The sequence below is a fragment of the Drosophila eugracilis genome, unplaced genomic scaffold (assembly GCF_018153835.1).
Source record: "Drosophila eugracilis isolate 14026-0451.02 unplaced genomic scaffold, ASM1815383v1 contig_498, whole genome shotgun sequence".
In the NCBI taxonomy this organism is placed as follows: Eukaryota; Metazoa; Arthropoda; class Insecta; order Diptera; family Drosophilidae; genus Drosophila; species Drosophila eugracilis.
Window position 1 is genome coordinate 1,478,067 of NW_024573369.1, and position 12,439 is coordinate 1,490,505.

At 39.3% G+C, this 12,439-nt stretch overlaps 2 protein-coding genes across 18 annotated transcripts in view; one reads left to right on the top strand and one right to left on the bottom strand.

The window, feature by feature from the left end:
• LOC108116374 (eye-specific diacylglycerol kinase) overlaps positions 1-12,439 on the bottom strand; it is a 125,811-nt gene that overhangs the window by 44,670 nt on the left and 68,702 nt on the right. The window lies entirely within an intron of this gene.
• LOC108116485 lies at positions 5,061-6,281 on the top strand. Its single transcript, XM_017228421.2, has 2 exons — positions 5,061-5,686; positions 5,754-6,281. Exons 1-2 carry the CDS (start codon positions 5,621-5,623, stop codon positions 6,276-6,278), a joined length of 591 nt encoding a protein of 196 aa, XP_017083910.1. The 5' UTR covers positions 5,061-5,620; the 3' UTR covers positions 6,279-6,281.

Sequence of the window (12,439 nt, forward strand, 5' to 3'; positions counted from 1 at the left end):
TATGTGTAAGTTTGGCTGTTTGAGTTTTCCCCAGCCACCTTACTAACTAGAAGCCTCCCATTAAACCCATGCCTCTCACCCATACTCGTAGTATTCACCATATTCATACCATCTGAGTGACCTTGGATGTGTCAGCGCCGCCATTTCCGTTTCCGTTCTAGCAGCCCATCAGTCCATCTCCCCACCTGTCCACCTTTCAACTGTTGCACCTCGTTGTTATTATTGCCGTTGACCCAATTTGCCACCTCTTCCTGCCTCATCATCAGTCGCCGCAGTGCCAATAAATTTTCATACAAAACAACATAAAATATATGTACAGGCAGAGAGGTACAGAGGTGTGTGTGTGTATGTGTGTGAGTGTTTGAAAGACAAAAGGGACGAGGGCCGACAATTTAATGGCCACGTGCACGGTGGTCCTTTTGGAGTTTAATATTTGTTTTCTTTTTTGTCCGTTTTCTTTCCCTACGTACTACATCAAAGTCCCGAGTCCAGGGTGATTAAATGAAATTTACGAGTACTTCCATCTGGTTTGGGTTTGGGTTTTGCATAGGTCCTATCCCGGCAGAAGACTGTCAGAGATTGATGAGTTGTGTTTTGTCTTAGGAGGGGGTGGCTTTTGGTCAAGGGAATTTCGTTGCAAATCCATTATTAACTGGCCTACGTGGCGTATGCGTAATATGCGATAAACAATTGCAGGGATAATTGCTGGCATACCAGATGTTTAAGAATAGATTATGACGGCAGGAAATTGATGGAAGAACAAGAAATATCAAGGGAATATAATCAAATGCTGGAACTTTCTTAACTGGCTAACATGGCGGATGTGTAATATGATTTTTTCTTACATTTATTGGGATTTTTGTTTAGGAATTCTAAGGAATAGCCTTGAAATGTTGCTTAGATTTCTTACTAAGTCTGGATTAGTCATGAAATAGGACAAAACAAGTTTAGGTAGACCACTGCCTGTGGAAATAGTGAAGTTATTCAAGGAAACTTAGCAAAAGCCTTTGCTAAGTGAAATTTCCAAGAATCCCTCTAATTTAGTCTCAGACAGAAGGAGAAGTAATGCAAGAATTTCCATTAAACAGATAAGAATGAAATTCCAAAGGATATATATAAAATAATACAGATTTTAGTTCATAATTTTCCTAACTGAATTCCAAAACCAAACTAAAATTCCCCCAAAACCTTCTCGTAATCTTAAACTTTCCCCATTAATTCCCACTTAATCAGCATTAAACCAAACTATTTAGTTCTTATTCCATGACATTTTCCTAATCAATTGTATTATTTCCCTCTGGCCATGGGCAGATATTTATTTATTAATTCGACAATGGAAACCCCCCAAGGCCTAAGCCTCGTATATTTCCCCATGGATTAGCATACATTTAGGAACCCAACTCATCGGGAAAAGCTTTTGCTGGCTGTCGTGTTGAGGCCTGTCGATGGGAGGATGTTTCCATTCAAAATCCAATAATAAGCCCAACAATTATGCAGGACAGGCAATAAAGTGCAAAGCAGCAGCAGCAGCAGCAGCAGCCTGCTATCCCTTAGCAAAATTACAACGCCAGTGAAATGGCGACGAAATAAATGTGATGGGATAGTCCGAAACTATAACTGACAGTTGGGAGTGAGAAGCGAAGCGAAGAGGGGGAAAACACAGAGTAGGAAAATGCTGAAAGGCAGTCCAAGGAGCTGGTTGGGGTCCCTTGTTTATGAGCTGCAATGGCGACGCGTTGACAGCTTTTGGTCAGGACGACATCGTATCCTATCCCCTGTGTGTGTGTACCCTACACCCTACCCTGTGTGAGTTTCCTCACATTTTCCACTTCTTTTTCTCTCTGTTTTTCCTCTTTTTTTTAGTGCTTCTGTTTTTTACGAGTGGACATGCGAGTGTGTGTATGTTGTGTTGTGTTTTTACGACGAGCAGCCAGTTTATTGCAAGTGTCGGCCTCGTCTGGGGTTATTAAAGTTTCAGACGAGCATTTGGTGTGAAGTCGCAATGCGAATTGGTCATGGCTCTTGGATATCTTCTCACTCTCTCCGGGGTTAAGGCATTGCATCCACAATTTCCGCCGCCCACTCGTTATTTTATTGCTGAAAAGTGCAATCATAAAACGTTCAAGGCCCCCAAATGCAATGCCACGATAAGAGACAAACAAGGCTACAGAAGCTAAGAGCAAATATCTGCGAAATTGGTCATCACTTAGGTATTTTTCCATCGTTAGATCTTGGTTAGATGCAGAGGACACTGCAGGAAATTTAAGTGGAAAATATTTAAGATAAATATAAGGAAAGAGAGATTTTGTCTCTGTGTAGGGAAAAACTGTTGGAATGAAAAAAAAGGCAAGCGGTTTGGGCACGGGGGTGGTTATTCCCCTGCCAGAGGTGGGCCCACTAAAGTTGCCATTTCTGTGGCCGCAAACGAAGAACTCGCTGGCCAACTCCCTGGACTGGTTTTGTGCATTTGAAATGTGAAAAGCGCTTAGAATACTTGCACCTCTTTTCCTCCTTTCTCAACAGGCACTAAACTCAGATAGCGCAGTGTGGAGACTAACAAAAAAGTATGTTTGAACCGCCAATCGTCCAACTAAAAGCCCATAAAAGTCTATTGACACTAATCAAAAACTAAAACCAAAACCAAAACAAGGCCAAGGAGCATAGAAAAGAAGAGTTGTACTTCGATTTGTGGGTTCTATTGGCTAAGATTCTTATATTAACAAAGTTAGAAGTGAAAAACAAATATTGTTCTTTTTCGTGGAAAGTCCTCAAGTCCCAACTTTTCGAGTTAAAGCATCAGAATTATTCCCATAACAAAGTTAAATATGGTCGTACTATAGAGTGTCATATCTCGTTGAGATCGTAAGAAAATTTCCTACAAAACTGGATCCCCACCTAAAAATGTACAATTTTAGCCATTTTTCGCAAATTTTGATGATGTTACCCCTTATCGAAAATACGATTTTGGGTTTCTCCATAAATTCCCCCCAGAACGACTGTATTTTGCTCATAACTAAGCCATTAATGGTCCAAATACAAAATGTGATACCTCGTTGAGTTCGTATTTAAATTTCCTACAAAACTGCTTTCCCACCTAAAAATGTAAGATTTAAAGCAACTTTTCGAAAAAAAGATGATGTTAGCCCTTATTAAAAATGAGAAATTGGTTTTCTCGCTATTTTCCCTTTAATATGAAGTTATTATTCCTATAACTAAGCCATTAATGGTCCAAATACGGAATGTCATACCTCGCTGAGTTCGTATTCAAATTTCCTACAAAACTGGATCCCCACCTAAAAATGTAATATTTTAGCCATTTTTCGCAAATTTTGATGATGTTACCCCTTATCGAAAATGCAAAATTTTGCCAAAAAATAAATTTCTCAAAATCAAAAAACGAATGATAAGGGTTGCAAGTTCTGGTCGATAGCTTCACAAAACAGTCGTTCTTTTAGGTCTACGCCTTATTTTGACCAAGTTTGGGGTATAAACCCTATCAAATTTTGGTCATTTTCTGACAAAGTTCATAATCCCGATTTTTGATTCAAAATCATCAGAACTCTTTCCATAACAAAGCCAATAATGATCCGATTGGGGAATGTCATACATCACTGAACTCGTGATTAAAATTCCATTCGAACTGCATTCACACTTTAAAATGTAAAATTTTACACATTTCTCGCAAGAAAAGATGATGTTACCCCTTATCGAAAAAGTGAAGTTTGAATTCTCCTCATTTCCCCCCTAAAATGGAACTATTTCCCTCATAACAAAGCCAATAATGGTCGGAATAGGGAATGTAATACCTTGTTGAGTTTGTTTTCGAATTCCTAACAAATCTGCATTTAAAGTTTGATTTGTCAATTTTGCGCCAATTTTCACCAATTTTGATGATGTTTCCCCATATCATAAATGAGAAATTTGGTTGGTACAGATTTCCCCTTTAAAAGGGCAATATTATGTCCATAACTCAGCCAATAATGTTCGAAATATGGATTGTCCTACCTCGTTGAGTTTGTCTTTTAGTTCCCAACAAATCTGCATTCAAAGTTGAAAAAGTAAAATTTTTGGTAATTTTTCGACCCCTTACAAGAAACCAAAAACTGATAGGTAAGTTTCGCTCAAAAGCTTCACAAAAAAGTCCCCCTTTCAGCTGTGCAACTTTGTGCCAAGGAAGTTCGAGCTAAAAAAGGTTTCAAAGTGATTTCAATGGATGAATTCCCGGAAGCTCTGTGCCAATAGAGAACCAAAGAAGAACCAAATGAAAGCCATTGAATGGTCGAATGGTAAAATGGTAAAATGGTATGCGTATAAATGTTTAATTTGCAGGTCATTATCGGTGTGCACAATAATACCATTACGTTGAGCTTTAATTAAGTCATTAATATAATTAAGTTAGCTGGAAGAGCATTGGCAAGCAAGGAAAGCTGGCAAGTTGCTAGCAGCCATGTCATACAATGAGCGGCGGTCGTGAAAGGAATGGCAAACGAGATTGAAACAAAAGCCAATAGATGAAGGCTGACGATAGACAGAGTTACTTTGCCAATGCTGCTACTCTCTCACTCAAATCGCATTGAAACCTGATGCGATGATGTGTGATGCGAAAAATCGCGAAAAATGCCTCGAAAATATGTTTGAGTAGCCAAAGGAGAGTGAGAAGCGAACCAGAAGCGAACCAGAAGCGAAGCGAAGCCAATGTCATGCAAATATTTGCTGCGGAAAATAACTGAAAATGTAAATATGAGAGAAGTGAATCGAGGCGGGGCACAAAAGGAAGTAGTGACAGGATGATGATGATGATGTGGATATGTCGAGGATGTATGGGGAATGCGGAAAGTGGATTTCAATCCATTGTTCGGCCCATTGATGCCATTGATGCAGCCGAGGACAAGCAAACAAATAAGCCGGAAATGGATCAGGGAGGGGGTGGGGGAGGAAATCTACATACTACTTTATCCTATATACCATCATCCACCAGCACATGCTGGAAAAGTGTTAGGGGGGGGGGTAAACCTTTATCAGCAGCAAGACAAAAAGGCGGTACACGAGCGGTACAAATGCAATTAGCTGGCTACACAATATAACTTTAACCATAACAAAGGGATAACAAGGATGTTTGCCATGTTACATTTTCCATTTTCCATTTTCCACTGGCCCTGGCCCTCACCGGACCCGAGCCTAAACAAACCGAGTCCCAAAATTGTTTACACTTCTATTACACTAGTTAGCAGGAAAGATGTTTCTTGAACTATCAACAAAGTAGTAGCCAGTAACTGCCATTTTAAGCACTTAGTAACCATCATTTTTCCTTATTTCATTCTTAGTTAAGAGTTTTAACTTTGTTAACTAGTGTTATTTACACTGTTTTTGGGGGTCAAACGTGTAAAGTTTAAAACCCGTTTAAGGTCGTACATAATTCCCGCAACTATGCTCGCTCAATTATAAGGCAATTAGTGGGTAAACGGTAATCGGTAATCGGTAATCGTTAATCGGTATTCAATTGAGGTGTGACAAATCACACGAATTACCATTAACCGCAATGACTAAATCACTTTAGTGACTAAATTTCGCTAGTTAGTCAGTCAGTTGCCTTTCATTCGTGTGCCTTGTACCCTGCACAATGGGATTTTCCAATCATTTACTAGGTTTCATCACCCTCTTTGGTTTTCTTCGACTAACCCAGCAGGTGGGTAAAAATACTTAAAGTTACTAACTAAAAATCAGAACTTCTAATAAACTAAACCCTAAACTAGCACTGCTACATGATGAAGTTAGTGGGCGTTAAGTCCTGGGACACGCCCAACTATGGTCTACAGATCAACATGTTCGAGAAGAACAACTCCATGTCCTCCGTGACCACAGTGCGTCAGGATGTGGCCATACCACTGTGGCATCTCGTCCTCTTGCAGCATCCACGTAAGCGAAGTTCCGGCTCTGCCAGTCGCGCTGAACTGCCACGGACTCTTTATAATTCCACCACTAAGACCTGTGATTTCTGGAAATACATCCGACACGTCTCGGCCTGGAACAATGTGGCCAAACTGATGCTCTCGAAGGGCGCCAGCAATATGAGCCTGGCCTGCCCTCTGAAAACCGGCGTATACGTGATGAATCGCATTCAAGTTCCACCAGAAACGGCAATCTTGAAGTTTATGTATCACCCAAATACCATGTACACTCTGGAGGGCACTGTCTATGCTCTGAACCCAAAGGATAAGGTCACCAAGAAGGCTCTGTGCTACTACGAAATCAATGCCACTATCTATAAGTCGTGTTAGAGGAAGATTAGAAGTCCCTTCTAAGACTTTTTTTATGATTTTTAAAGCGTTTTTAAACTCTTTAAAATGTTTTTTTTTTGTATTATTACTAATTTCATTTTTTTTGATATTTGTTTTTAAATTTAAGCTTAATAAAGAAAAGGGAAATAATCATAAGCCACTAAAAAGCCACCAAAAGTTTTCATTTTAAAAGAGATTTGCTTTCAGATTTTTAGTTTTCATGGCTTAATTACTACTAAAACTGGTTAAACTACAACCCTTCTGTGTAGGTTTCTCCCTCTGCAGTTGTAAAAACAGAAAAGGTTAAACACAAGTTCAGCGGAAAGCTAGTTGCAATTGTCAGCGGTTCTGGTGCGGATTGAGGTTGAACTGGGTTGGAGGGGTTAAGGCGGTTTAAACCGCGTGCGTGTCGCACGTCAGCGAAGGTTTTTTAATTAAGTGCGAAATAAAAATGGAAAAGGGAAAATTTATATCAGCAACAGGCGATATATCAGGCACTCTATATATACATATAGGTAGAAAAGGGAGCTGCAAGAAACCGCTAATCAGCAGAAAGAGAGATAACCAAGCAGTCTCGCAGAGACCAAGCTTAAAAATTAAAGTTTGATAAGCAGAAAAGCAGTTTTAAAGTTTAAAAATTCAGGAGAAATAATTAAAAATAAATCTAAGAAGATATTTCCATTTCAAACACCTAATTTGTTACAAAAATCAATAGCCCTAACGCCGATTAAATTTTAATTTTCAATTTAGAACGCCGCTCGTGAAATATTTACCCCACCTTTCTCCTCCCAACTTTCAGTGACGATCGTGGGAATGGGCTGGACTGGTCACAAAATTGCGGCAATCATATTTCATATTTGCATTTGCATTTTGCATGACCGCACGCACTTGCAACGCCCCCCTATCCTCCCCAAAAAAGTAGGCAAAATTCAAAAAGTGCCACAATGTTTGCTCCAATTTTTCCAATGCTGAATTTTTAATCAATTTTCCAGGCAGTTTTAGGCTAAACTTTAGACACTTTTAAGGGCTATTTAAAAATCATATTTTAGGGAAAGGGAATAAATTTCCCAGTGTTTTAAGTTTTCAAGACATTCCCTTTTAGCATTCCCTTCGGTGGCTAAAAAAAAGAGGCAACAATTGGGTTAAAAATAAACAGCCCAGGACACGAACCCAAAGCGAATGACTGACTAACTGACTGAATGACTCCAGGTGGGACCCTCTCCCTCCAGGCCTTTTTTACCTGTAAGCTACCAACCCACCCCCCCTACAATTGGCATAAAATATGCGACGCTTGCATGCCAGAGACTTATTATTAAAACATAAAATTTGCATGCAAGCCGCAGAGCCAAAGCGACCTAACCTATATAGTATATATATATATATATTATATATACAACTGCGGTTGGAGTGATAGTAGCCGAGAAAGTGGATTAAAAATGCTGAGGTATTTTGCAATATAAATAAAAGATTTAGCCAGAGAGATGGGCCCTAAAAGGTACACTAATAAATATAATGGGAAAATGTTTTTTCAAACTTCAAACTTTTTGCTAACTACAACTTAATTTCTTTGATAATTTCTTTTAAGGCGAAGTTAGTTTTCCCCTACCCTTCGCTTAAACGCTATCTACTAAAACTTCCCTTTACCATTACTATAATTGTGACTCCAACTGTATGGGCTATGGGGGTTTATCCACAGCATAAGAAAGAGAAGCACACGCCCTTTTCCGAGGGGTTTCGGGGCCCCCATCACGATGGCAAGATACGAGCCTCGTATATAAATACGTGCCTGTTTGTACATTTATGTGGCGTTTGGCAATTTGAACTCGTGAATTATGCACAGAAAACACAAAGCAGAAAGACAATGCCAGCCAGGGAGTTCCCCGGGGTTTGCTCAACTGGGAGAGAGGAGAGAGAGAGCGGCGAGCCTCCAGTTTGGGGAGTTCGCATTAGACAAATTTGGCCAGTTTATTTACTGGCAACAGTTCGGGAGCCAGTCACAGATGCTAACACTCAGTAGATTGAACGCAGTTTTTCCATGAAGCGGGGAAGGGAAGGAGCTGTCTCCGGATGGTGATTTGTTAGATACCACTAAATGGGGCTTCACTGTGGCTAAATACCAGTTGGGAGTCGTTTGCTAAATCGAAAATCAGCGATAATATTATTATTTATTTGACGTGTGGCCTGACTTCAAGTCATTACTTGATTAGATTTTTAGTAAATTAACAAGAAAAACTTGACTAGAAAGCCTGATAGATCCTCTTCTTGTTTACAAAATCTAAACTCCCCTTCACACATCTCATCTATTATTTCCTAAAGTAAACAAAAATAAAGTTCAATGCCAAAGTTCTTTTTTCTAATTAACCAATTTTCTTCTTAGCTGGAAGTATCAATTAGGTAATGACCTTTGACAAGACAGCGGACACCGGTTGTTCGGATTGTTGAAAAATTTCCAACTTCTGCCTTAATTATGGTTCGAATTCGAAATCAGCAGCTCATTTCAGGCTGCACACATGCAGCCCCAGCCAAACTTCTGCCAAAGTCATTTCGACGGATTCCATGACAACCAGGCCCAAAATGTAGCCAAAATGTACCCAGAGATAGGCTGAGAGAGAGAGTGGGAGACTAATGGCTATTAAATGGCAACCAGGACAATGCGATACCAGGAGACGGGTTAAAAATGGAATGCAGGAGGCCGAAAATCAGTTTGATAATTTCAGGCCTGCCTGCCTGCTGCTGGTTAAGTTACCAATGGATTTTAGCTAGAAACTTCTAGAAGAAGGCTGTAATTGGGAAAAACATCTGGCTGTTTGCTTGCTGATTAAAGGCAAACTGCAGTTATTAAATTAATTAAGTTAAGTACTGACTAAGATATCAAAAACCAAGTAATTTCTATCATAGAGATGTAGCATATCTCTCTAGAGAAATCTCTAAACTCATTTCAAATCAAAAGTACGGCAAGTTGTCTGCGGTTTTCTGCCTTCCATTCAGGCAAGTTATAGTTCTAGTTATAGCTACTAACGGGAAACCGCAGGTGGAGTGCATTTAAATGGAAACTGCCGCTCAAACGCAGTTGTCACATCAATAACTTGCTGTTGAGTTAACATTTAGTGTGCTCACTTTACGGCTGTCAAGGGTGCACTTAGAGAAAATCAAAGTAACTAAAATATGGAATTTTATGATATAATTTTGTTTTATGAAAGTTCATTTAATAATATTTAAGGGCGAAATCAAAAGGAATTAAAAATTCTTTCTATAAAACTACTTTTTGATTTTTCCATTGCCTGCTTTTAGGCAAAATATGATTTCAAGAACGAAACTTACCCAAGGCAAGGGAATGCATTAATTTTTCATTTTCAAATATAAACATTTTTTCTTTCACTGCACTTATTCATTTGACAGGGCGTCAATTTGCGTAATCGGAATCGCAGCGACTTTAACGTTTATTTAGCCCACACCGCAGTGCTAATTCCACTAGTCACCCTCCCCCTTCCCATCTAACCGCCTACATATACTGCCAGTGAATGGTGGGCGATACAAGCAGTAGATGCAACAGTATCACTACCCACTGAAGCTCTGATATTAACCGGCAGTGACGACAGCAACGGACAGGACAACGCCTAAAAGCACACTGCACAATTTATTTCTTTATTTCATACGCTTGCCTGATTTCATTTTTAATTATCCGGTGCAGGCTGTGGAAATGAATTCCGCGAATAACGAACAAATGTGAAAAACTATAAAGAAAATGCGCATATTAAAAGTCAGCCAAAAGCGTATGTAAATCGGGAGAAAGTTGGTCTGGCAACAGAAATAAATTTATATATTTTTAAGATTTAAATATGGTTGGAAATATTAATAAAGTGGTTGATATATGGCGATGTTTTCGAATTTATGGATGATTTATAGTAAAGATATATGAGAAATATTTGTTAAAAATGATAAAAAGCTTTTAAGGGCTTAGAAAAGGCAGCAAACAAAGTGTGAACTTTCTCGTTCTTTGCTTCTTAACAAAAACTTTCCCTGCAGATTTCCAACATTTCACATATCAACCTTTCCGATGTCAACTTTTCCCAATTCTAGTTCTTAAATATTTCCCAGAAATACCAATTAGCAAAATGATAATACCTTAATGAATGAGAATCCGTCATGGAGCTTGTTCAATGGGCCTTTGGGTAAGCGCAGTCGTTAGGTTTAATCTGTCTTTGGGGAAAAGCCAAACACAGAGAATGCTAAGGCACCCTTTAACCCTTTGATGGCCATTAGACATCTGCCAGAACCCAGTAACAATTAATTAGGCATTTAACAGTCACCATTCTACGACAAAGAGCAACAAGGTTTAACAGTCCTAGAGATATATGGTACATATATCTAGGCCAGATTGGCCTATGCCAAGGAGTATCCTCCATAGATGGCATTGATGGCTTCCAGATGGCAAATTATAATGGCAGTCCAGGGACCAACGGTGTGATAATTGACCATTCATCAGCCCGCCCACCTGTTCATTAGGCATTGCATAATGATGCCTCATTAGAGATGGGAAATTGTGGATAAAACTAACCAGAAAAATGGTATTTCTATAGCTTATCCAGCTGGAAAATGTTAGAAGAAAAGATAAATTGAAATTTTACACCCATAAATCCCAAGTTAGTTTCAATTTTTGATAGTAATCGATGCCTTTTTTGGCTAATTAAACCAAAAAAGCTGATTAGCCTTCAGCAGGTGCAAGAAAGAAACCCAAATTTTGGGCAGCTTTCCATCACTGCTGGACCGGCTATTCTATTCTGGGCTTTAATAGTCCAATTTCCAGCACAATTCATCGGAAATTCTCTTTAGTTGACCTGCGGCTCTTTATTGCGGATTCAATTCGCTCGACAAGTGAAAAGCATAAACGAACCTACACGGAGTTTTCTTCCTTTTTTTTTTTTGTTTTGTTTTGGGAAAGGGAGGAAAGGGAGTTTCCTTTTTGGGCATTTTCTGGTAATTAGAGTTTCATGTTTCGCAGCAAAAACAGGCAGGCAGGCTGGCAGGCGGAAGTTGCTAGCCAACAGAGCTGGCTAGGTGGAAAATGAGAACGTGTTGCTTAATTACACGCATTACCAAATATCACACATACGCCATGTGGCCGCTGGCAAAACCTGCAAAGGCAAACCAACACAACAAAACACAAAGCGAATAAATAAAAATGAAAATGAAATATTTTCATTCGGTCGTGTTGGCTTAAAAAAGCGATTACTTAATGCCCTTCAAGATTGTGATAGTTTAATGAGGGTTTTCTGCTTTTTTTTTTGGGGGATTTTTAAAGATAAATTATCAAGGGTGAAGGGGGAGTGGAAATTTAACACTTAAAAATGTAAAATGGGAAAAGATTTATAATAAAAAATTAGCAAGAAGCTGGTCAGAAAGTTTTCCGAAATTCCGAAAGCCAAAATTAACTTTAAAGCTTCTTTAGAAAAATCTGGAAAAATTCCTAGCCCTAAGCTGACATCATAACCCTGTCAATAATGTTAAAAATATACCCAAAAAAATAATATAAAGACATAAATAGCTCAATAAAATGTCTCTCTACTCACACATCAAGTTAGCCCAACTAACTAGCTTTTAATAAATCATCAAACTAAGGCTTAGAATAGCAGCGGGCTAAGCCCTTTTGGGCTTCCTGCTAAAGTTTGCGACAAGGATTGGTAGGCTGAGACTGAGAGGATGAGGCGGCGGCAGCCCCGTAAAGTCGATAACCCTAAATGGCCAAAAGCAAATGCAATTTGGCCAAAGGAAGTGAAAGGAGCTCGCTGACTTAGTACTTAGCGGTGCAGGCGAGTCACGGCAATATTCAGATTACACGATACCAACGCGATGCCACGCCCACACCCAACAGAGGTATCCCCTTGGGGGAGGGGCAGGGCCCTCAGCACGTCTCACATTAATGGCCCTGCAAAAAAACAAAAAAAAAAAGAGGAGAAAACTAAGGGAAAACCGGCACAAAATAATTGTTTTCCGTTGAGCAATAATTTTCTATACCTTTTGTTTTCCCCATGGCATTTGCCCCCAATAAAGCTTGTCGGTGGGCGTGGCCGTACAGTGTACTTTATTTGGCCCAGCAAATTGAGTTAAGTGTAAAAAACAAAAGCAAAAAAAAATAAATGAAATAAGCAAAAAATGCTAAG

Bases quoted from the DNA above. Each gene is read 5' to 3' on its own strand.
- LOC108116485 (XM_017228421.2), top strand. From the start codon at position 5,621: ATGGGATTTTCCAATCATTTACTAGGTTTCATCACCCTCTTTGGTTTT. The intron at 5,687-5,753 runs GTGGGTAAAAAT...ACCCTAAACTAG, and splicing joins TTCTTCGACTAACCCAGCAG to CACTGCTACATGATGAAGTT.